The sequence below is a fragment of the Pholis gunnellus genome, assembly GCF_910591455.1.
Source record: "Pholis gunnellus genome assembly, chromosome: 4".
Taxonomy (NCBI): Eukaryota; Metazoa; Chordata; class Actinopteri; order Perciformes; family Pholidae; genus Pholis; species Pholis gunnellus.
The window spans coordinates 15,918,375-15,944,840 of NC_136530.1; the positions used below are offsets into that span (position 1 = coordinate 15,918,375).

Genomic DNA, 26,466 nt, shown 5'->3' on the forward strand with positions numbered 1-26,466 from the left:
TAATGGTGACATGACATGATGTGCTCTTTGTGCATAAAAGGCACATGACCAACCATCTGTACTCCTCTGTTAACCCAGAAATTAAGCTTTGGTGGTTTAACTTCCAAAATAAAAGCATTATACAAGCATAATAAATGCCAGGTTAATATCAGGTTAAAAAAGCAGAGTAAGAATCTTTGGAGCCTCTAAATTCTCGTTGCAGACGCTAGTAAGCTCTCATCTCATACTGTGTACCCCCTTCACTGGTCGTCCAAACGATAATGTGCATTCTAGAGAAGCTTACGCACAGATGTGTGGCCTTTAAGGGCAGGTGTCACTTAATGTGTAGCTTAGTGTCATAAAGTTCAATGCTCAAATTCTAGGCAGGCATTTCAGTGATGGGATTGTATTTTTACTCAGGGATCCAACATGCACACATAAACCCAAATAAGCATACATGTATACTGCCCCAGATTGTGCCTCTCATGTACCGTTACATGGTAGTACGTGAGCGGCACAGACTTAAGCATCCAATTCTTTCAAAAATAATCTCAATCTCAATCTTCAACACTAACTAACTTTAAAACACAGGGTATCGTTTAAAATATTACAATACCAATACCAGTACCCTTAAAGTGATACAGATACCAATGGAGTACTTCATTTGATACATTTGTTGTCTATTCTTGTCTATTTGTATGTGCCTCTGATCGCATTTATTTCAAATACTGTTTGTAGGTGGTCAGGCCATTAAGCTGATCATGGAGTACCTTCCACTGGGCAGTTTGAAGGAGTATCTACCCAGAAACAAAGCAAAGACCAGCCTCAGCACCTTGCTCAGCTACTCTGTCCAGATATGCAAGGTACCACAGTTTCTTTCCTCGGACCAGCTGGTACCATCAGGCACCTGACCGCTATGTAGTTAAATAAGATGGTTAACCCAGCACACCAACTGTTTGACATGTTTCAACCCTTCCTGTTTAGATAATGGTTACAACGTGCCTTTCAAAACTGTGATTTGATAGTGTGAACAGATCAAATATAAAAGGAATTTTCAAATGGTTACTGTTAAATATATATTGCATATATGCCAAAAACACCTCAGAAAAGAGGTTAAATCTTTCGATTGGCAGTGCATCATGTGTTTCAATTTATTTTCTTTTTTTTTTTCAGGGAATGGACTATCTGGGATCCCAAAATTACATTCACCGAGACCTGGCTGCCCGAAATGTTCTGGTGGAAAACGAGAGGACGGTGAAGATCGGAGATTTCGGCCTCACCAAAAGCATCAAGGAAAACGAGGGATACTACACGGTCAAAGATGAAAACGACAGCCCTGTTTTCTGGTGAGTCCAGAGGAGATGAAAGTTAGAAACGCTGTTGATCGCTCAGACTTGTTAAGATAGATTCTGTAAAGCAAGGAGAGAATAAAAAGGGGCGGGGACACTAAATGAAATAAGAAGAACCAGAAAGGAGTGCAAAACAGACAGTATGTAGATTGAGGAGACAGATACTGTGTAGGTGTATAGTATAGCTAAGCCTGGTAGCACTGGCATGAAAAAGAAAAGAGCGGAGTAGTTTGAAGCAGGTGGGTTAATTACCAGGGACTGGGTCTGTATTACCTGAGCTGAAATACTCATCAAGGGTTGTATTGTAATTACAGTATACAGTAAATATTTAGATTTACTGGGTCAGTAAACCGTGGCTGGTTTGGAGCGGGTGTATGTATTTTTTACATACTATACGAGTTTTCATACATTTCTATGACAGACTTTACTATGACCTCTTCATGACATACTGTATGGTTCCCTTTGTAGAATTACATTTGTAAAGGAGCCTCTGAAATCTGTTGCAGTTGCCTTTTCTTTTTAAAAGGTGTGAAATACTTATTAATGCATTATATTTAAGTAACAATATACTGTTACTGCTGATTGTCCAACAGGGAAAGCATGTTCACAAACAAGTATTCATGCTCTTACACTCCGTTTTATTTTATTTTTTTTAAGGTATGCGCCAGAGTGTCTGACTCACTGCAAGTTCTACCTTGCCTCAGATGTTTGGTCCTTTGGGGTGACGATGTATGAGCTCATCACGTACTGCGAATCCTCCAAGAGCCCGATGCCGGTCAGTATGCAGCGCCCTCATTTTTATATTCACTGTTACACACGCTTTAAATGAATGCTTCTCATGCTTGTTGGGTACTTTTGGAAGCTTGGATGATTATTCCACATTAAACACACATATTGCACTGGTGTTGCAGAGATAAAGAAATGTATTTATCACAGCATTAGACACACACGCACACAAACAGTGATTTGTATGAAGCTGATGGTGTTGGTCTTTGGGGGAAATGGCAGATGACAGACTCCACTATGGGCTGCCTGTGGCTACGCTAAGAGCTTAGTTTATCATGAAAACCTTTTGCCACAGTTATACTGATTGACGGATTAGTAATTGAGTCAATGTTAAAAAGGATACCAGTTAAAAGGGCCTGGTATTAAAGAAGCTAAAGAGTAAAAGCTACTAGATTTGGACCACAGGGACTGAGTGACTTTGTATCCGTCTTCTTTTCTGGGTTTTATTGTCATGTTTCACACCTGAATAATAGAGCCAGTATTGAATATTATTGAATGTTGTTTATTTTTTCTTCACCCGCACAGCTCTTCATTGGTATGATTGGGCGAACTCACGGTCAGATGACTATCATCAGATTGGTGAAGGCGTTGGCAGAAGGAAGAAGGTTGCCACGTCCCGAGGGCTGTCCTGAGCCTGTAAGTCCTCTCATCAACAACACAACAACAACATGGACACTGGCTTTTATAGATGTTTTCTGAAGTAATATTAAAGTTAGTTCAAGTTTTGTCCGTCAGTTATGAGCAACAGATTGACGAAAGAGTAACGATATTTAGACATACACATAGTTTGGGTTTACCCGTGAGAAGTTTTGAGGTGTATTTTATTTAGAAAACTCAACAGGAGCATCTCTTACTAGAAACTCAGGCAGCCGCTTGAGTTTAAGTGGCAGAAGAAGTGAACTCTGCGATGGCAGTAAACCTGGTGGTAATGGCTTGGTTTACCTGACCAATCTTTTCGGTGAAGAAGGTGATGATTTGCTATAACTGACAGTTAACAAAGTTCAGAGTCAGAAAACTTTGATACGACCTCTTTATAAATATTCATCCTCCTGCACGATTGCAGGCATCAGCACCATCAGGTGTTTCAGTATGGACATCTGAAGACACTGTGTGACAAAATCATTTCTATAAGACCCTGAAGTCTGATGATCTTTGAAGTGCATATGACATATTGTTAGTAATCCTACAGTGGTTTTGCACTCTGAGTACATGAAGACTTTAAGTATACTTTATAGTATATTGACCATATTAAGTGTATAAGGTATCAGGCCAAACGTGCCACATTACAGTTGTGTCTCATAAAATCAGTGTTTCTGACATCGGTTACATACATGTGAGGCTGCTGACTACATTTTTGGCCACAATAATCTTCATATAGATCTAATAACGGGGAGCTTGACGCAGCACATTTAAATTTGGGGTCAACAGAGTACACTCCTACTTTAAATATGTTCTGGCACTAAACATGAGATGCAAAACACCTCATATATTACCTTTTGATCACGGACAAAGAAATTGAAAGCTGCTGCAGTAGTAACACTGCAGGCAATACACGTTACAAATGCAGTGTGTTTCTTTGACATACTGCCACCTATCGTCTAACACGATTCATGGTCAACAGGTGTACGAGCTGATGCGCAGGTGCTGGGAGAACACGCCCGAGCTGAGGATCACGTTCAAACGCCTGGTGGAGGAGCTGACAAAAATGCAGCAACAGTTCCAACCACAAAACAACCTTTAAACTTACTCAAACTGCTCGGCCCTCTGGGAAGGACTTTTGCTTGCAGACTGGGCACCAGATCCTGAAGGATCAGAACTTCACACAAAGCGCTGCTCCTTCATACACTCGTATATACACGCACCTTCCACAACCACGAAAAGACGTTTAATCCTGTTATTTTAGTCTGCCATCATATTTGACGTTTTTATTTTTCATGTTTACCAGACTGTTCTGTTTACTCATTTGAATTAAGTATTTCGGATGAAACAAGTAAATCCTATCAAACCTTGTGATCTTAGCCCATACTTAATGTGACCGTATGACCTACAATGGACTTCCAAGTGTATCTAAGAGATTTAACTCTCTGCATTGCCAGAAATGTCAGACTCGCGTGGACTGGCCACCATTTATAATTTGCGCCAAAGGCCTTTATGATCATGTGAGGTTGATATCGCTCTCACTGATGAACGCTTGACAGATGGAGAGCAGAGGAAGGACTGTTTAAAGCCTGCTTACAAACGCTTGTGTGCCGGACACGGAGTAGATCACTGATGAATCATGTTGATAATTTCTTGGATGGATAGATACATCTGCATTAATACAGATGCTGAAGATGTCAACCGTTCGGGTGTCTGTTTGGGAGACACTCACCTGATTTGTGTTTTCTTTTAGCCATGGAGTGGTCCGTGATAGATCTTCTGTTCATGATGTGCCGATGCTGTCACTAAGAACCAGCTTTTAATTACAAACGGCAACCAGTAGGCGATGTTCCTTTTCACTGTGTTTTTGTCATTAGGTCGAGGTGAAATGCCAAACATTCATTGGTTCTAGCCTCCCAATTATGAGAGATTTCTGCTTTTCTCAGTTTTAGACGAAACGAGCAATTTGAAGATCTCACGTTTTAGATTTTTGGAAGCTGTGACGGGCATGTTTCACCATTTTCAGACATTTTATAGACCAATTAACCGAGAAAATAACACACAGATGAATTACTTTGAGCCTCCAAAGAGACCAGACACAAATGAGAATACTTTCTCTATAAAGATGCTGTTTGAGTTGCATCTGCAAAGGAACAGAAAATCTACATTCTTAGTTAGTTTGGTGTCTCTAATCATTGATGGACATCATGTGGTTTCATCCTTTGCACTGTGTTAAGGTCGTCTGATTGTTTGAGGTTTATAATCTCTAATCAAGTTAGGTTCTTTAAATGTAACAATCTTTGATTAAGAACTATATGCATCTGATTAATCGACTAAATCAAATATACAGCACTTAGTAACTTGTTAGTAGAGGAGGGAGAAATGAAGATAAGTACCTGTGAGATGCACTTGAGGGCAGTATCCCTTCACTTTTCTTCCCTCTCCTCTCCTTAATGCTTCATGAAATGTCTATATGCTATATATACAAAAAAAGAGCCAATTGCCATTGTTGCTGATTGTGAATGGAAGGACTAAAGATGGTACACACGGTTTGAAGTAAGGAAGAAGCATCATTCACTATGCACATGGCCTTTTATCTTCATTTGTTTCAGTTGCATATGTATTAATTCTTCCAGTGACTGTTATGATTATGTATGTGCATTTTATTTGTAAAGTCTTTTTAATCCGCCAATATGCCAGAACATTCATCAAACTGTATTGTGTCTGTGCGTATGTGACGTGGTTTGAGCAGAGGGTTTTTTCTGTTTTATATCCATCAGTTGATGGCAAAAGTAGCAAAATCCTACTCGGGTCAAAGATTTTCGTGATTTCAAGAAATGGTCAGTTGTTCTTGGTGTAGCTGTAAGGCTTTTACTGTGAAGGCTGCAGTCCACATTCTAGTTAGGGGGGTGAGAGAGAATTCCTTCTGCTCAAAATAAGAGAAAATAAATATATATATTTTTCAAAAAATAAGATGAAACTATGACTTGTGGAACGTATTCATAAATACACAGTGAAAAAATAAATAAAATCAATGTATGTTGTGTTCCATCTGTGTCAGTCCAAATTCAAAATATTGACTTCCTACTTTTTTTTTGTTACTTTACTCTGCCTTTTTATGATATGCTATACAATGACTTTTTTGACTTTCTTTGATATCCTATAACTGTATATGACGTACTATACTATATTACATTTTTATGAAATGCTATACTATTACTTCTTTCTTCTCCTTTGTGACAGACTATACTATGACTATTTTCTGACTTTATTACAAAATGTAACTTTACTTTTTGGGACATTTTTATGAAATACTATGATGACTTTTTATGACAAAATGTACTAAATCATTGACATACTGTACCTCATTTCTCATACTATACTATGCCCCTTTATGACATACTATGGTATGACTTTTTGGGACGTACTATACTATGACTTTTTTAGCACACTTAGTATGACTTTTTTATGACATACTATGTCATGGCTTTTTTCCAACATATACTATGATTTTTTTAATGATGTTTTTCCATATACTATGACTTTTTTAAAAAGCTTTCTTCAAAATACTATACTACAACATTTTTCAACATACTATACCATGACTATTTTTTTCGACACAATATAAAAAGACTTTCATTTTAAACTTTTTTCGATATACTATACAATGACTTTTCAACATAATATATTGTGACTTTTCTTTGGGGTTTTTTAGACATTTGCCATAGCTTTTTTTAACATAATATACTTTGTTTTTTGACATACTGTACCACATCGTTTATCAAACTTTTTTGTACATAATATACTATGTAAAAAAAAAAAGTCCTAGTATAGTAAACGAAAAAAAGTCTCACTATACTCTGACTTCTTCGAAATACTATGGTATAACTCTTTGAACAGACTATACTATACATCGTTTGACATACTATACAGTTACTTTTTTGGCATACTATACTATGAATGTTTTTCAACATACTATACTATGACTTTTCTGGACATACTATACTGTGGCTTTTTCCAACACACTATACTACAACTTTTTTGGACATGCCATACTATGTTTTTTTTATTACTTTTTTGGACATACTATTACTTTTTTTACTATTTTCTTAGTAATCCTCCAATACCAGAACATTTATGAAAGTATGTTTTGTCTGAGAGTATGTGAAATGGTTTAAGCACAGGGATTTTTTCTGTCTTAAATCCATCAGTCGACGTGCGCCGTAAAATCTCACTCAGTCTTCGATTAATATGATTTCCAGAAATGGTCGGTTGTATTTCACATGTGAATGGACGGCTTTTACTGTGAATGTTCGCAGAAAGGCAGAAGACAAAGGGACTGTAAAGAAGACAAAGTTGTGCTGCAGTCCACATTTTATTTAGGAATGTAAAAGACAATTCCTTCTGCTCAAAAACAAGAGAAAAGAAATATTTATATATTTTTCAAAAATAAGACAAAAGTATGAATTATGGAAAGTAAAAGTATCCATAAATACACAAGGAAAAAAATAAATAAAATCAATGCTTGTTGTGTTTTGTCTCTGTCAGTTCAAAACGCATTATATTATCAACTACTGAAAACAGTTCTATATATTACAGCAGTAAGTACGCATGCTAAAATTGTTCTAGAAATACCTTATTCACAGTAAAACAATAGCAATGTCATTGTGTATAAAATTTTTGCAAAATCTACAGTATATTTCTGGTCAGAAAAAAAATCCACATACTTGAAAAGCAAAAAACAGTTTATAAAGGAAGAAGCATGGCAAATCTAGATGTATCTATAGCCATTAATATGTGTCAGAAAATCAGAGATACTTCAGTATTGCAAAGCTTTGTGATTAACACACACACACACACACACACACACACACACACACACACACACACACACACACACACACACACACACACACACACACACACACACACACACACACACACACACACACACACACACACACACACACACACACACACACACACACACACACACACACACACACACACACACACACACACACACTATTGCAAAGTCCAGCCTCACCACTGACCCTGTGTAATATGCAGAATACATACTGGTACAATGGCAACGCACTGAAGCTTATAGTCGGCTCTGTTTACACAAAAACAGAACAATTATATAGATTCAGCTATACAAAAAAAAATATCACAACTAAACGACACAAGACTAGAAAGAAGATCTTCTTGTCTGATGTTAATGAACACTCTCTAAAAATAAAAACAACTGTATTCTCATGTCAAAATATTTCTATTAACTAAAGACCAACAAAAATAAGCCAAGGCTGCGTTTACACAGAAACAGATTTATCCTGAACTGCAGCTGGCTGGTTAAGATTACCAGCGTTACAACAGATTTAAGAACATCCCCCCTCCGTGTTTGTGCTGTGTTAATATCGGGGATCCAGACGCACAGAAAAATATAGATACAACCACTTTCTCCATCAGTCCCAACACTCAACATTCCCCCAATAAAGAAAGGCTTCTACATTACATTCTACATAAGTAACAGATATAAAAACATGTTTTCTTCCCCAGTTATTTTTATACTATCACACTGAAACTGTTGGAGGCAGCTTTCAAAGATCATTTTGCAACATCAGTTAAATAAAAGATATATCTATCATTTGATATATACAAAGTAGTCCTTTGTTGAAAAACACACAATTGAGACTTAAGACTCAATCAAAGATTTGGAGACTAAACTAACTACTAAAACCACAACTAAAGACTTTAAGTTAAGTAAAGAAATGACAAAAAGCGTGATTTTTTTCTTTTCATGGCATTAGCTGTGTCCCAACTCAGGGGCTGCCTCCCTTGAGGGATACCAACATATTCAAATCATAATTTCAAATTATTTATCCCAGTGTTACACCAAGGCCTCAACTGCACTTTGATGCGATGTGCCAGATTCACAGGAAATGTATCTAGATTCGTTATCCATATGAACACCATGACATCTCTGCTGGTACATACTAAAAACAAAACCACTCCTAGAGAGAGGAATAACGCACTGGTGTACGACATCACATCGCAAACCGGTGAAACAGCGAAGACGAGGAACTGAATGAACACCAGAATGAAGACAGATTCCGCTCACAACATCGACAGTGGACGGCTGGAGGAAGACAGAGGAGGAACTCCACATCCGACACCAGAGATTTGAAATCAAACTGCTGTTTTCTCGGTCAAGTGTGAACATTGAAGCTCAACTATATCTCGCCTTTATCTACAGGTCACCCTCTGTGTACAGAACATGGCCAGGCTTCTAACAAGAAACAAACAGCCGGTATTCATTCCTGTCCTTTATTATTTGCATCCTGCACTGGCTTCTTTTATTGATCCACTCCATGTGATGCAAGCAACTGCTCACCACATCAATTTCTTGAATATTGAAGAAAAAAAGAAAAAACCTGCAGAGAAACTTGGATCACCTGTTGTGTCCTCCAAATTCAGATTAACAAAAGATACAATTTCTCTGGCCAGTGTAAAGCCCACTTGATCCATTGCTCAATGAAGTATTCCGTCTTGAAAGACAGACTGTCTGAGGCATCCTCTGAATCAGGACAAAGCTATTGTTCAATCACAGGAAGCTAAAGCTGTGTATACTCATACAGCTCTTTGGAAGATGTTATCGCAATACTGCCAGTTAACTTAAAGGATAGGTTTGTGTATATTCTATATTTTCTTACTGTCAAGAACTCCCATGAAAAGACCAAAATCAATAATGAACTGATCACACTAATAAGCACTGTCCCTGTATGAAAAGCTTGATTTATATTATTCCTCTCTGCTATAGAGCTCCATTGTTGTACAACGATATTAAGAGATGAAGACCTTCATTATGATGCTCACTGGAGCACCAAATGTGTTTTAATCCACATCTGAAAATTGTCCCATACAAGTGCACTATTAACTCCTGTTTGTGAAGCATTTGTTAAAAAATGACAAAGCCCAGCTATATATATTTGTGACAGGATTTCGAAAATAAAAGTCTTCAGTAGCAGATGGGCTTGGGGCTGAAAACAGGCGCAGACAGGTTATGAAAGTCAGAAAGAGATTTTGAGAACATATTGTTGGGTTTGGCCCTATTTTTTTTATGGGATTTGTCAACACCCACAAAAATACAAAATATCATCAGCCTTCTCCTTTAACTGTGTGCAGATTTAATGGGATTATTTTTGCACTAAACCACCGCATAATGCATAGCCTGTGATTGACAGATTTGGAAGCTTGACGCTGACTGTGACCTCATGTGAGCATCTACAATCAGATATCCGTTCACCAGGGAGAAGGGGAATGTTTGTTCTGAGGTAAAAAAACAACTAAACTATAAATGATTTCTCTGTTGATACTAAAGACACTCTACAATTTACTCCACAAGAGAGACGATAAGCACAAAAACATGAGGACAATAATGTATTCACGTATATTTGGATCCCACTAGGTTGTTTAAGAGTCCAGCTAATACAAACACCAGAGCAGAGAGGAGACGTTTCCTGTGCGTTGGAGTGTGTGTGTGTGTGTGTGTGTGTGTGTGTGTGTGTGTGTGTGTGTGTGTGTGTGTGTGTGTGTGTCAGCTCTACAGGTACTTGCAACATGCAGGAGTCTGGCAGACATAACAAACACTCTTCACTGAAAAAGTAGACTTTAAAGGGGAAAGCCCCAAAAAGAAATAACAAAAGAAGTCCTCACAGGTTGAAGGCAGCTGGAGTTGTTTTTCAGCCTGTCTCTCTCCTTACCCCCATTACCTGCCAAGAGCTGCACCCACAGAAACGCACACCTACAGTAGAGTTACTGGCTCCAGCACACACAGATCACCAGTTGAAATAAACACCAGTTCAACTCCCTTTATGTGAAAAACTATTTAGTGAATGCACGACAAATAGCCATGTAGAATTGTTTGGCAGAACAAAAAGAATATGAAAATGTGCTAACCACGATTGGCAATTAGAGGACAACAAAAGATTCTCACTGTAGTTTGAGAGCAGATGAACTTCAAACTGAAAATACTACGGAGCAGAACACCCGTTGCTGAGCACCATCTAACAATGGTGCTGCACCATCTAACAATGGTGCTGCACCATCTAACAATGGTGCTGCACCATCTAACAATGGTGCTGCACCATCTAACAATGGTGCTGCACCATCTAACAATGGTGCTGCACCATCTAACAATGGTGCTGCACCATCTAACAATGGTGCTGCACCATCTAACAATGGTGCTGCACCATCTAACAATGGTGCTGCACCATCTAACAATGGTGCTGCACTAACTCTTGTTTACTAACACAGTTTTTGGTTGTGTATGCAGTTCTGGCGGAAATTCAGTGCTGCACACCAATATTCTTTTTCTTCTTCATGTTGATGGAGGTTCTGTTGAAAATCAGCACGATTTGTTTTTTTGTAATATAACTAACTCAACTTTTACCAGACCAATGAATGACCAATTAAACTAACGAGCTGTCAATAACACATCAAAAGGTGAAATCCAGGGAGGAGCGGCGTTCGACATTTGGAAATGTTTCTGTCTGAGACAAAAAGCAAAGGAGCAGTTTATTGGTTGTTTTTCAACACAATTAACACCTGTTGAGTTACAAGGTTCGAGTTTGCGGAACCTTAAAAGGATTTTGGATAATGTAAAAGCAGAGGGAGTACACTGGAAAAGTGGAAGACAGACCAACACTTCCCTTCTTGGTCAAGACAAACGTGTTAGTTCTGCTCTCAGTCTGGTTTTGCAGGTTAACGGTCAAAACTGAGTTTATGAAACCTTGATAATGGCAAATAGGAAGTGACACGAGTCATCTTGGAGGTTCCAAAGCATCAGTTACATTCCTGAGTCTGTCCTCAAATGTTTAGGAATATGTCCCTTTGCACTCTCAGATCTAGTGTTGCCAGATTAGAGCTAAACACACACACACAAACACACACAGTATATAGTCATGGTTTTAGAGCAAGTGACACATTATGCCGAGAAAAATCAGATCTGTCCACACACTTTTTATATATTATATGTTGCCTTGATATACTAGCTGTGTATAGGTTTAATATACAATGTATTTTCTCATCATTTAATAATTTGATTGACTATTTGCAACAGGTGTGGTATGTATGCTTGTATATGCATTTTGGGTATTTAAGATGGTGACTCTCTGTGCATGTCAGAAGTCCGAGGAAGAGCCTGGTGCTTGAAACGTTACACAGCGATACAAATCCCTCTAACGGGAGCTAATTGGTGTGAAGATCTATCTGTTTAAATCATGCCAAAATTACAGAGCTACACATTGATATTTTGTCTTTTCATTGCCTGGCATGCAATATGACCGTATCAAATTACTTAAAACTACATTTTGCAGGTTATATTATGAATTCAAATAATTAATTTATTATACTAAACCTGGATAAAGCATTTTGAAGTCCATTATTAAAGGAATGAGTTGCAATAACAGATTGAGAACACGTAGTAATGTTGTGAATTATCTGATCTCACCTGCCAATTGGGTTTCACAGTGTGTGAGCCTGGTTGCCGTGGTGATGCAAGTAATATTCTGCTTTGTGATAAATAATCCGACACCGATGAGCAGAAGATAAAGACACAAACAAGCAGGAAAAAAAGGTTTCACTAAGCGTATGAGTTGTTACGCAGGAGTATATATATATATCTATATATATATATATATATATATATATATATATGTATGTATATATAAAATCCTGCGTGAATATATTACACTAGAAAATAAACATTTTACATTCAATTTTCTACAGTAGTAGGAGCCTTAGTTATTGCCGGTTTGTGCACATGAATAAATACCAATGTCCTGTTATATGAAAATACGAAGCCCACCCTCTGGAAAATAGGTGTAATTAAGTTCACAGCCTTCGCTCTAATAAAACAAACAATACATTCTAAAGAAGTCTGTTTTCACAAAGAACATAAAATCATTTGTAAAAATAGTTGGAAAGAGATCAGCTCTGCAAAGATATTAACATTCCCAGTTTGTTTTCTCTAAAAACTTAAAATCAAGGTGCAGTAATTCTACCAACGCCCCAAAAAACCCCCAAAAACCTGCACAGTGGCTTTTTATAGTAGCAAGCGAGGAGCAAAAAATGACAAAAATGCTAAAGTTTTTGATTTTGAAGATCGTACAATCCTTCAAATGATAAAGACCGTGTCACAATCTCATACTACATACCAACTGTAGACAGTATAATCTTAATACAGTAGTGTTACTTTGTTATAGTAACTGAAAATGGTGCATTATTTACGCCATGCAAATCCAATCAATTCCGCTTCACAAAGAGAATACTAAATGTTTGTCCTAAAATGTCATGTTTTTTGTATGTTTCTGATGCCAATTCACCACCATCCACCATTAATTACATTTGTTTCCAGATGTGGAAGACTCCATTTCAGGTGGTTTTTTTTGTGAGTAGTTTGAGTGCATTTTCTTTTGTCACTTTTGAAGTGCAAACGACAAACTCAAAACCTACTTTGAGCCAGTATGTGGTATGAATTTGGGACAAACTTGCAGTCTGAAATCTTTTATGTGTTGATGGTACCTGGAAATGGAAGGAAAGCTGTTACAACAGATAGAAGAGAGTAGAGACTGGACTGCGCCCTAATATTTGGCTTAAATGTCAACAACCAAACCACCTAACTACATTTAAGTCAACACAATTTGATTCAATATTAATAAATTGCCTTGGAATATTATTATATTATATTACAAATATATAACGGTATAGAATAACAGATAAAAAAATCTGACACACAATAAATGTTTTCCTGTCATTCATGTAGTACAATACACTCATATTAGAGCTGGGGAAGGTCCATTAAATGTGATATTGTCTGTTACGCATGGCTTTATATATTCTGTATTACACACTGTATTTACACCAGCCTTATACTTCCTGTCCAGTCTTTATAAAGAAGGGTCCATTCATTGAGGGAAGCTATTGTAAAGTCACCACAATTAAGGGCTTTGATTGGTTCAGGCCCTTTTTGTACCTGATGTGCTCCCAAACCTTGGGATTGAAATGGCTGACACTTCCTACAGAAACAACATATCAGCACGCATAAACACACACGCATACATACATACATACATACAAACACACACACACACACACTACTTCACTATAAAAGAAACCTGGGCGATACCAGAAAAAGAGAAAAGACACTGAAGCGGGAACAAACGGATGTCAGTTCGACTGACTAATCAAAGCGTGAGTTTAAAAGGAGACAGAGAGTAAGACACCCGACTGTAAGACCAGTCCAACGACAGCTTCAGCAGGCAGAAAGACAGGTCACCTGGCTGCAGATACAAAAGCAGCTCATACGTACAGATACAGTATTATTTAGTTTACATTATATTAGAAAAAAATGTATAAGATAATATTACTTGATTACGGTTGAAACATTGACTGAGAAACAACAGTTTAAGATAAAGAGTTAAGGCTTGAACAAAAGCAACACTGTGTTTGTGTCTATGTGTGTGTGTGTGTGTGTGTGTGTGTGTGTATGTGTGTATAAATAAGTGCCAGGATCAAAGAGCACTATGGCTTGCTTTCATCTGAGCCATATGCAACCCCAACTTCTATTAAACTCAATACCTACAGTAGGGATGCAAAATGGCAGCCATAGAAAGGCCACTAGAGGGAGCTGTGACATCCGGCGGATGCTGTGTGTGCCTCCCTCCATAAGCTTTAGGCTTTACGGTGGTTTGGTTCATACTAGAGCCTCTTTCTCTTAAAGTAGTCGGCGTACTGCCCTCCCAGGCCCTGGGAGTGCTGCCCGATGTAGGCGCCATCTGATGAGGTCACTTCCTGCACCGCCAGCTGAGGGTACTCCCTCTTATGGCCCCTCGTCTGGTTCTGAAGAGACAGAAGTGAGAAGAGAGGGATGAGTCAGAGGTGAAGAAACGGCAACGTCACAACACTTTCATGTCCGATGTCGTGTTTTTAGATTGTAATGTTGGAAACTTCAAATTTGAATTTATGATATTTATGTTTTGAACTGATTCAATATAGAGAGCAAAAAACATTTCTTTTAATTACAATGTTTTCATCACGACATTGGTTAACCTCCGAAAAACTGAAGATAAACTAAATGAAGAGATCGGGGGGAAAAATGGGAAAAATGGGACTAGTGCAAACATCCTGTTTCTAAATGAGGCTCTCTCCAGTGAGCGAGGGCCACAGAGGCTGTCTGTACAAACAGAATGTAAATCTTTCTAGAGGCGAGGCTTAGCTCAGCAGTCTGGATCCTGTCTGCTCTCGTTATTGTGCTCTCTTTCTCCCTCTGAATCTTTTCCTCTTCTTCTCATAACAGCTTTCACAGCCTTAAACTATGAGGACAAAGTTAAGGCTGTGCTGTGGCTCTATTGTCAGCCACACCTCAGAAACATGTAATAGAACATACTGATCCACTATCTCCATTGTCTTTAAGCAGCGGTTCCCAAACTTTGTGGATTGTCTAAATCAATGAGTACATGCGGGGTTATGAGCAGTTCAACCTAAGGATGTCAGTTTATTTGACCCGTAGCTAACCAGAAAAAAAAGTGACAAATGACGTCAAATTCAAAAAGGCGCTTTCCTTTTACTCCAGCACACTTTTCATTGACGCAATAAGCTTTGCCGTCGCATTTCGAAACGTTTTCAGTACTCATTTGTCTGCTTTCTCGTCTGCTCTGTAATTCGCTCTGACAGCGACACAGCTGGACAAGCACACGCTGTGTGCGAGCGTCCTGTCTGAAGTGAAAAGATCAATTGACCATGTTAAATTAACATACAAAATGAATCGACCTATAAACCGAAATATGTAACCAGTCAAATATTATCTTGGTGGTTAACCCATTATGAGTTAACTGCAGACATCCCTATAGTTCAACCAACGAGTAACTGATTCAAATTTATATTAGACACCTGAATAGGTCACATTATCCAGTAATTAACAAGAAAAACAAGCAAACATTAGTGCAGAGTCTGAAAAATAAACAGAAGTGTGTGTGTCAAAAATGTTGTTTTTGGTTTCTTATTCAGTTCATCAACTCATAACCTCTCATCCACCAGAGTGGGTAAACAGCATCAACAGCAAATGAAAATGGAGGCATATAAGAAAACAGTTACAACTTACAAAGTAAGACGTCTCATTAAAATATGATAAAATATACTAATAGAAACAGGAAACACCAGACAGTCTATAATATATACTATTTATAAATGAAGACATGGTTCTATAATAAAAAATCTCCAATAATTTATTTGTTTGTTGATTTTTTAAAATCTAAATCTCCAAAGTAGCTAGTAACTAAAGCTTTTAAATAAATGTAGTGAAGTAAAAAGCTCAATATTTGTCTTTAAATTGTATCTCAATATATACCTGAAATAAATTAACTTTCCACCGCTGCTCACAGATAAATAAATAAATAAATAATAATAAAAGTGTTACAACCTGTATTAGAGTGTGTATTTTCTCTACTTACATAGTAGTAGGTGTTCCAGTCAGTGGCGGCAGTGTGTGTGTGTGTGACAGGGCTTGGCGTGGCCGCCGCCGGGTGTGGCGCCCCGAGGAAACCGGGCATTAAAGGCAGGGTGCTGTAGGCTGGGAGCACGGCAGCAGCTGGCAGGACGGCCGGTGGAGGGGCGGTGCCGTTACCGACTGCGTGCAGAGAGACTCCTAGAGGCTTACACACATCTGCCTCCTAAAAGACACACACACACACACACACACACACACACACACATTGACAGGTGGTTGACTGTCTTAAAACTGCAGGTCAAGAACGACACATTAAGGGAAATATTCCCCAAATCCCTTACATTTTAGGGTACATGTTGTTGACAAACTAACTGACTCACGTTCTATTATTTATTCATTCATTCTCTCTGCCCCAAGTGGGTATTATGAGACATACTGTCTCATCTTCTGTCTTCTGTAGTCTACCAGCCAAAACTAAATGCTACAATGTCATGTCAACATATTTTTAGTTCAGTTTAATACCAGGAAGAAACTTTATACCAGAACCATTGTATCATTTTCTCCAAGATATCATTTTCTCCACCGACAGTGAGCTCAGTAGACCAGAATGCAACTCTGGCTGCATCTTCAAGCAGACACTTCTCTCACACACACACACACACACACACACACAGCATCGGACTCCAGCAGGTGATACGCCTGGACCTGGCTGCTCAGGGTGTGTGGAGATGTCTGGTATCAGCTGCTGGGTGCAGAGTGATGCGGTCCGTCTAACAGGGTATCAGTGTCTTCAAAGAGAGGTCACAGACAAACCGCACGGAAATAACAGCGTGCCGCTCTGACGGCTGCATCTCAGATCATTTACACTGTGTCTGCAGGACACAATGTTGTTTTAAAGAGCTTCTGGTTTGTATGGATTAGCTATCATCGATCAAATGTTCTGATTGCTCGAAATAAATAAAGCTGTAATTAATAACTTGGTTGTGATCAGGCTTTTGTGTGCGTGTGTGTGTGTGTGTGTGTGTGTACCTTGCTGGCGTAGGCCTGGTTTGCTGTTGCAGGCTGGGAGTAGTACTGAGTGACCGCCTGCATGTAGGAACTGTAATCCCCGTAGGTCGACACTGGAGGAGCCTAAAACACAGGTTAACAAAAGGTTAATTTACAAGTTCTGTTGGGCCCATTATTTAAAGTAATATTTAGTAGTATATATAAAGTATATAATGTTATTTTTTCTTTTATGTAAAGATCTAGGAATGTAGTCTATATCTATTACCCATAATTGAAGTTAAAAATAGAAACAAAAATTTGGCAAATTTCTTAAATTTCTCTTTATTTATATCTTCACTTCCTATAAGTTAGAAGATATTCTGAGCTGCCTTCACCATCAGAGGATCCTGTTTTCTGTGATCTGAAGTGAACAATAGTGTCCTAAATGCGATGTGTTGAACATTGAACTCAACAAAAAAATTCATCCAATCTGCTACTTTTTGGTGAAAAAAAATGAAATACGAAAATGGTGGCCATAATTTTGCAGTTACAATTGAGTGTGTGTGTGTGTGTGTGTGTGTGTGTGTTACCTGTGTGTGCTCCTTGCTGTAGTCTGTGGCCGTGTTGTCCTGTGGAGCAGCGGTGCCGTAGGCGTGAGCTTGTGCTTGATAGTGCTGGTACCACTGCTGCATGGCCTCCTATGATACACACAACGCAGCAAAAATCAGCTGCAGAGAAATGAATGTTTGCTCAGTAATTGTCTTCTCTTTGCTGATTTTTATTTCTGTCTTTCTTTGTCATGCGTTAACTTTTGTTCCTGGCGACGGCTCTCCTCTGTTCCTCTCGTCTTTCCAGACACATTAAACCGACCGTTTTATTGGTTGTCTAATCATGATTCATTTGTTTGGATGAGTAGATTGCAATTAACATTTAAAATTGGGTTTGCATCACACTGCAGATATCAGATGTGTCACTTGCTGCTGGAGGGAACATAACTACGACTAGAGCAGAGGAAGAAAGAAAGAGATGCAAACAAACAGCCAGTAGGGAGGCTTTGTGACTTGTTCAGAGTGGAGTGTTAAGAGCGACGAAGGGAACAGGGACAGATGGAAAGACTCAGTGCTGTGTGCCAAATTCTCTCTCATACTGTCTGTCCAAATATACATACTAATTCTCATCTCTTCCACCACCCTGCCTCCCATAGTTACAGCGCACTCTGTCACTTCTGTTCTCATCCATCTACTCATTATCTATCTATCCACCGATCATCTATGCAGCCCATCGTCCCCCTCTCTCACATTTTAGGCCAAGAAACACAATCGTGAACTTCCATCCATCTATCACCGTATTTCTTCATTTGGATCACTGTTAAGTGTGTCTGTAGGAGCTATGGTACCTGTGTGTAGGCCTGGTTGTATTGGCTGTAGTCAGTGGAGGTATCGGTGCCGTATTGGGCTGTGGTTGTAGCTGCCGCGCTGTGGGAAAAGGAGCCGGAGCCCTGGGAGACGACGGGAGCTACCGAGCTGCCGTACATCCCAGGCTGTCCTCCCTGGACTTTACTCCCCACTGACCCTGAGCAACAGTGGAGGAGGCACAGTGAGTTAGAAAGGGTCGTGGGTAATCACACTAACGTACACATTAACATTGCAAATTATCTCAAAGGACTACTCCAACAGAAATCCATCGGTTTGTGCCATTTGAAACTTGGCTCTGAGACTTTGGTAGCTTGCACCTTTATATTAACAAGAGTTAACCACTCCTGGAGCATCATCTCCCTTTTACAAAGTTGACCTGTATACAACCAAACAATCCTTGCTCTGCTTGGGGATGAGGCGTTGGTATGGCTCAGAAGCACTGCATTAGTATGTTAAATATGAGACCAGCAGCCAATAAGCTTAGCTTAGCATAAGGACTAGAAACAGGGGGAAACAGCTCGCCCGAATGTCCACAAGCTAAACAATCTGCACCTCTAAAGCTTGCATAACAGAGGAAGCTAATAAACTCTGTAGAGACATCTTTAAATCCTACAGACAGTTAGTCTTTTATATTCCTATTTTATCAATAGAGGTGAAAGAGTTTGTATATAAACCAACCAAATGTGTTTCCTGTACATAAAATGAATTAAAAAATCAACTTGAACTGAGTAAGAATCTTTATACTTATATATAATATATAATATATAATAAGCTTTTACCAGATGGGCAAAAGTACTGAAAGAGCTACCTTTTTCTTGATTTGTAATTTTTTATTTTCTAAAGGATATTCACATTACATAGACAAAAGAAATGCATACTAGAAAACACAGAGTACAAATAAATTATTGAATTACACATACAACAGAGGTGTTACAGAGGTGAACTGCAGAGCAACAAAGAGACAAGTTAAAACAAGACAAGTCAGTTGATTGGGAGTCCAATTTAGGATATAGTGGAATTTTCTTGATCAGTTCAACCACTTTTGGACCACTCGATGTTTCCAATCAGTGAACGAGCTACCTTAATGCCGCTGATTGCACATACAATAGAATAAGATTATAAAAGGAGTATGCCTTCATTTGTTGTGCGTTTGTGTGCTCACCTTGCAGAACCACCCCCGGCATCACACTGGCCAGGTTCAGATAAGGATTGGAGGGCAGTCTGACTTCTTTAGGAGGATCGCCCAACAGAGAGCCCTGACCACCGCTTACCTAACAAAAGAGAAACAGATTGAAATGGTTTTATTACAGCAGGTTTTATTACAGCAGGTCAAAGAAAACCAACTTCACTCTTTAAGTTTCACGAACAATTGAATTACTGGTCCGTCTGAACTCTCAACCTCTGATCCACAACTTTACACCCCTTTTATCTTCACTCTTAATTTGGATTTGGATTACAGCTGGGGATGCTAAAAACACAAAACCTTAGGCTATGCAACAGCAAAAGTGAATTTCATCTCAACCACAGCAACATACCGTGACGAAAGGATTTTAATGTAAAGATTCTGATGAAGTGCTGAAGAGGCAGTGGAAACCTGGGAGGATTGTACTCTGTTTAATTACACTTTCCCTCCATTAAAGACACTTTAGAGAAGACAGCGCTGGGACTGGAATCCGTTCCCCTCAGAACTTTAGCCCTTTGATTATCTTTGTACACGGACTTATTACAGATGATGATGTTAGCGTAGCAGCATTATATTTGCAACAGGCCGAGTCAAAAGACATGAAGAGGAGCAGGAAGGCATACAGTTTTTCAGTGTGTGCAGAAAGGTACATATGAGCAGGAAGGTAGACAGACAGAGACCTCATACTGTATTAGCAAACCAGGGTGAGAAAGAAGTGCATTATTGGAATTGCCCAAAGAGAGAGCACTTAAGGGACCGAGGCTGTTCTTCATACGCTCACTGAATGTATGTTTTGAAGCCCTGATGAGGCTAAATCCGGAATAAATATTCGTCTACAAGAGACAGATGGTTAAAAAAAGAGAGAAAGGACCGCAACAATCAATTCATTATGTTATTGATGGATCTGTTAATTATATTTTAAAATTGTGTTGTCTATAAAATGCCCCAAAATGTCTTGGTTTACAAGGAATTTGTTTGGTGCATACAATTAACCTATTAAGAGGAAATAGAAATACATAATATAGACTAGAAAAAATACTATTTGATATGAATATAATATGCAAAAGATAGCACAAAATATCAATATGTACATTATAACTTGCGTGTAATACTAGGACTAAAGCTCTACTCTGCAATAAGATAAATAATCATAAAACAACATAAACAAAACATAAAAAACAAATCACCAGCTGCTGAGGATGCAAACTTTTTGCATGTATCACTCTTTGAGCACAATATCATGTATTTCAGTGAGCCATCACAAGCCGATTCAAGCCTTTTACAAGACTCTCGTTTTAAAACAGCTGAAAACATTGACGTCAGCAGGAGATGGCATTTTTCAATTGTCTTATGAAACTACACACTACAGTCGTCTAAATTAGCTAGCTTGTTGACAGATCTTTTTTCAGCTGTAGCGAAACAGAAGTTTAAGGTGGATTTGCAAGATTGTTGATATTTCAACTCAACACCCAAACAACTATCCCCCTCCAGATGTATTGTCCCTCTCACTCCCACTGCCTTTTTCTGTGTACATCCATGGCCTTGCCCCTGTCCTGCAGGAGCAGAAATACCTCTTGCTGCCGATTGGCTGGAATTGTTTTGCATGGCTCGGTCCAATCACTTTGTTTGTTTCCCATTTACAGAGCCAGGGCTGTGTATAAACTCCGGATATTTTTCAGCACACATCAGACCGCTACAGCAGATAACGACTCATGGAGACATTCAGAACTGATAAAGAATAAGGTGAGATGCAGAAAAGCAGGAGCAGTAGGGCTACATTACTCAGTGGTGTGAATTTGCTGTGTATGCGTGTGTGTGAGCATGCATGTGTGTGTGTGGATTTGTGCTCACCATGCTAGCCAGGGGGCAGCCATCGAGGCTGGTGTGCTGGCCTACTGACGTATAAACTCCTCCAGGGGGTTTAGGTGGAGGCGGCCCGAGGCCTGAGTTACTTATACCCAAGGAGTAGCTCTGTCCCTGTGGATGGGAGCTCATCATGGTCCCAGGAGGAGCTGGCTGCCTGTCAAAGGAGGCGGAGGAGGAAGCAGAAGGGTTTGTGGAGAAAGAATGGGTGCTGTTTTGTTCTCCCGCTCCACCTCGACCCTGGAGGTATGGCATCACACCTGCTGCCGATACCACTACTGTGGCATTGTGGGTGGACAATGGCACAGACTCCTGTCCCAACTCTGTAAGAGGAGAGGAAAGAGAACGAAATGAGCAGACAGAGAACGAAAGGAAAGAGGAAGACATAGGACGGACATAACATACACAGAGGCATGGAAGACAAAGGAAAAGAGAAGGAAAAGATGAAAAACAATAGAAAAGAAAGGAGAAGAAAATAAATGAAGAGGAAAGCAAAAAGTGGAAGTAAACAAAGTAAAGATAAGGAAAGCAAAATATGTGAAAGACAAAAAAGCAGCACAGAGGAACAACGTAAAGTGAAGGAAATTAAATGAAGGGAAGCGAAAGCAAGGAGAGCAGTGATAACAGATAAACGTGAAATGTTTTTTTTACTGATAACTATCAACGTCTGCGTCTCGCCTGGACAGACACAAATCACTCAGACTGGCTGGAAACTGAGAGCTCAGCCCGACTGTCTCTGCAGAGCCAGTTGCAATATTTGAGAATGGGTTTCCTGCTCGTACAGCGTCACTTATCATGGTTATTTACAGCCCAGCACTTTGCTCCACACTTTCAATACTTCACTCACTCCAGGGTTTAATAAACAAACATACACACACACACAAGCACAAAATACACATACAAACATTAAAGCACATCATTTAAAGAAGCACAAAAAGTGTTCACACAATCGCACTTATTATGAATCCAATACTGCTGTGACAAATAGCCTCCACAGAACAATAAGAGAATCAACTCTAACGCGCCTGAAGCTAACAATCCCAGCAGACACATGCGCCGTTAAAAGCCTCACATTACAAACACACACACACACACACACACACACACACACACACACACACACACACACACACACACACACACACACACACACACACACACACAAAATCAAAGAGGGACACACAAATACTTCAGCACACATACACACAACTGCTCGTGTCTGTGATATATAATTTCCATTTTAAAACAACACAGCTCCTCTCAGATGGAGATTTGAATTTGAAATACACTGCAGTTTTTCTGGGGATGTGTTGTACAGTAATGTACAACTGTGAGCCATTCAGGAATCTGCAAAAGGGCAACGCCGGCACCCAACATCAACAAACTATGATTGAGGGTCATCTCCTTTTAGAAGTATATCACCCTCTTCTTCTGCGTTTCTTATGTTCCAACGTCCTTATATTGTTCAAAATACTCTCAGCTCCTTCAGTAGGAAGAATCCTTGTTACGACAGTGAGAAATACCTGAGAAAACACAAATCCTCTGTGGGATGCTGAGGCATATGTACTCTACTGACTGCTTAAAACAGGTGGCCTCAGCTCGTGTTTATGTTCCTAATTTTTTAAGCAAAATCTGGGTATGTGTTAAAATATGAAATGACACACCTGTGCAGCTTTAACAGCATTTGGGCTTTGAGTTGATGCACTTTTACAAAGAGTTTTTAGAAAGAGTAAACTCATGCAGTCATGCAGCCATGACTGGCCACCCGACATATTATGCAGTTTGCTGCACTGGGATGCGAGATTAGCCGGTGGACAAACAGAGAGGTGCACACTGAATCACACATGCACGCACACAAGCAACCAATCACATGATCCTCCTAGCTGAGATAATAAAGTAAAAGAGCATTAATGTGAAGCTGCAGAGCCAGTACCAGCCTATATTTGACATTACTGTACAGTATGTGCCACCTGTCCCTCTACAAGAGGCGGTACTGTATGTGCCGCTTTGTTTTACAGGAAAGAAAAACAAAAAAAAAGGTGCCGTTATTGCAGAACTAATTAATCTAACTAAAGAACGGGAAGTAAACGAAAATGAATGTGATAAACGCAGCATTACCAGTAACACTGGTGAGAGGTGTACTGCAGGTCTCACTATGGTCTCATTAGTTCGCATGAATGGCACCAAGTCATTTGACGATGCTCGGCCCGGCTCACCTGTAGGCGAGTCTCCCAGGAGGCCTTTCCCCAGCTGCACGAGGCCCGGATGCCGCAGAGACAAAGCTTTCTGCATCAGCAGCCTGGACGGGTCCCCGAGCAGACTGGAGACCTGTGGAGGAGAGAAGGAGGTACGTAATATTAGAGATTATGTGAAGAGAGAAGGAGAAAGAAGCATTACAGTATAAATTAGATGACAGAAGAAAATAACTGTACGATAACTCTTTACAGTATGTATCATCATTATCTTTTCTCCTTTTACTCCTCTACACTATTACAAATGCATATATTATTTAGAGAGCAACGTTAAGAAAAAGCCAGAAAATATGCTGGATAAAAAGTGAGAGGTGATGGAGGTCAAAAACAGGATTCTCATCATCTGGATTCTGAATTTTCAGACAGTTTCTAAAACAACATCAAGTGTACCAAACGTCAGTCACTGCTACTTGTAACATTCACATCACCAATTAATGAAAACAAAAGAGACATTTTAAAATATGCTAATCAAAACGTAGAGGGGAACTGCAACACCGCAAGGTCTTGCTTTTAAACTGAAAAGAAGCAATTAGTTTGCAGGATTTTCGAGGTCGTTTAGTTTCATCATGCATCAAGTGCTGAAGATGTGAATGTAAGAGCACATATGCACATACCCACAGCTATGTCTAACCCTCACCACTAACCTATGCAAATTATCAAACACTCACACACAAACACAAACAGGTGTCTTACGCTGCTGATGCGTTTGTCTTTGATGTGAAGAAGCTGTTGCTGTGCGAGCTGCATGTGCAGGAGGTTCTGGAGGACTAGTCCATTACCCAGCATAGCATTCTGCAAGGTAAAGATAAAAAGACATTATTGTAACAAACACATCAACACACACACACACACACACAAATAATACCATAAAGGCGTCAGTGTAATTGGGACCTGGTGTGCTTTTCCCAGTGTGAGCAGAGCTGTGGTGAGAGGAGGTCTGAGGAACGGCAGGCTGGCGTGACGCCCGTACTTCCCTAAAAACACAAACAACAAATAAACACATCAGTGCTTGTCTTTGTGATTTAGTTTCCACTAATGTATTAATCAATCATCTTCTCAACTAGCTGAATTACTAGTCAGACAACCAATCCATCAGTTTTTTTTTATAGCACATTTCAAACAATCATGCGTCTTTCTGTTTTATAACAAGCACAGGTAAAGCAATATCGGGGATATTATGTCAGTACAAAGCTAACTCCCTCCCTCATAACTTTTTACAAGTTTAAACCTCATTTTGAAGTTGAAGACGCAATTGAAAAGGAAGCTCAAACAAACAAAAATAATCAATACAGAGAAGAACAGCAGAACAATAAAACTTCAAACAGTCTGTCTTTATTAAGTGTACTGACAGTTTCCTCAAAAACAACAGAAACAGACTCTAGCTTCAGCATCTCAGTGGTTGTTTTTCACAATTCAAGAAGTACCTGTCTATATCTATAAAATGCTAACATTTAAGAGTGTTCTGTTGCTATAGCAACATTTAGCAATTGAACTGATATTGTTACATTCACCATTTTGTTAGATCTGTGAGAACTAATCCCCAAATGACTGATGTTGGAGGACTATTTACGGTTGTAATTTACTGTTGGATTGACTATTAGGTGTTTAGTATTGTATACTCTGTGTATGTTTACCACATTAATTACTCTGCTGCACTTCCTACTGGGATTTAATGTTGATCATTAACCGATGGTACTGTGCTTATTCAGGCATGAGAGTTAAAGTATCTAATGTTATAGTACGCCTGCACTTTCGTGAATAAAGTTTTCTTGCAACCGTTTGTGTTCAGTTGTTGGTCCTACTCTTGTTTATGGAACCTCATCATCCTCTGATTTGTAATGACCATCATTGAATTTGCTTTCTCAGTTTTACTTCTGCTTCAAGTAAAAACCTCAAAAGCCAACTGCTGCGTTAAACCTTTATTAGAAGCGTCTTTAGCTCGATGCATAGCTGTGATAAATACAACCTGGCTACTGAGGAATGTAATTAAATGGTTAAAACTGTGCATGTCTGTGCACCAATAATTGCCTTTCCTTCCAAAAAACAATCAAGTAATGAATAAACAAACGTTTCCTTCTGCTGTTAATGCGGATCAAGTCTAGAGGAAGAAGATGTACAGCCAGCTATTGGGTCGGTACAACTGTTTCAACACCTGGTGTTTTTCTTTGTAATGTGGAATCATTTGAATGTTGAAAATGAGCAGTTACACTGTATTTTCCAGTGGACACAGCTAAATCAATACTCTTGCTTACCGAATTCCCATATCAACAACAAGTAAGTTTCCATTGACTAACATTCATTTATTATAACTAGTTTGGCTTGCTGGTTTAAGCTACAGTGTAAAAAGGAAGTGTGAACAGATTTCTATAATTTAGGAGGGTTCAACATGTTTTCTCTGTTCGGGATTCATATCAGCAAGGCTTCGCTCACCTTCAGGCGAATGCCACCCTACACCATATGCACAAACAGAGTACACACACAATCCTTTGGTTTTTTTATGCGAGTG

At 39.2% G+C, this 26,466-nt stretch overlaps 2 protein-coding genes across 2 annotated transcripts in view; one reads left to right on the forward strand and one right to left on the reverse strand.

The window, feature by feature from the left end:
- Positions 1-5,802, forward strand: part of jak1 (Janus kinase 1) — a 29,042-nt gene extending 23,240 nt beyond the window's left edge. Inside the window, exons 21-25 of the mRNA XM_079157582.1 lie at positions 718-842; positions 1,153-1,325; positions 1,986-2,103; positions 2,640-2,750; positions 3,736-5,802. Of these exons, the coding sequence (XP_079013708.1) occupies positions 718-842; positions 1,153-1,325; positions 1,986-2,103; positions 2,640-2,750; positions 3,736-3,855 (647 nt within the window). The 3' untranslated portion in view covers positions 3,856-5,802. The remainder of the gene's footprint in view (positions 1-717; positions 843-1,152; positions 1,326-1,985; positions 2,104-2,639; positions 2,751-3,735) is intronic.
- Positions 5,803-14,513: 8,711 nt separating this feature from the next.
- The window catches only part of raver2 (ribonucleoprotein, PTB-binding 2), a gene marked incomplete at both ends in the record, with an annotated part of 61,775 nt that continues 49,822 nt past the window's right edge, over positions 14,514-26,466 (reverse strand). The window contains 10 exons of the mRNA XM_079158071.1: positions 14,514-14,654; positions 16,265-16,483; positions 17,290-17,391; positions 17,838-17,945; positions 18,644-18,819; positions 19,825-19,933; positions 21,697-22,031; positions 23,925-24,036; positions 24,654-24,752; positions 24,852-24,934. Coding sequence (XP_079014197.1) covers positions 14,514-14,654; positions 16,265-16,483; positions 17,290-17,391; positions 17,838-17,945; positions 18,644-18,819; positions 19,825-19,933; positions 21,697-22,031; positions 23,925-24,036; positions 24,654-24,752; positions 24,852-24,934 — 1,484 coding nt within the window. The remainder of the gene's footprint in view (positions 14,655-16,264; positions 16,484-17,289; positions 17,392-17,837; positions 17,946-18,643; positions 18,820-19,824; positions 19,934-21,696; positions 22,032-23,924; positions 24,037-24,653; positions 24,753-24,851; positions 24,935-26,466) is intronic.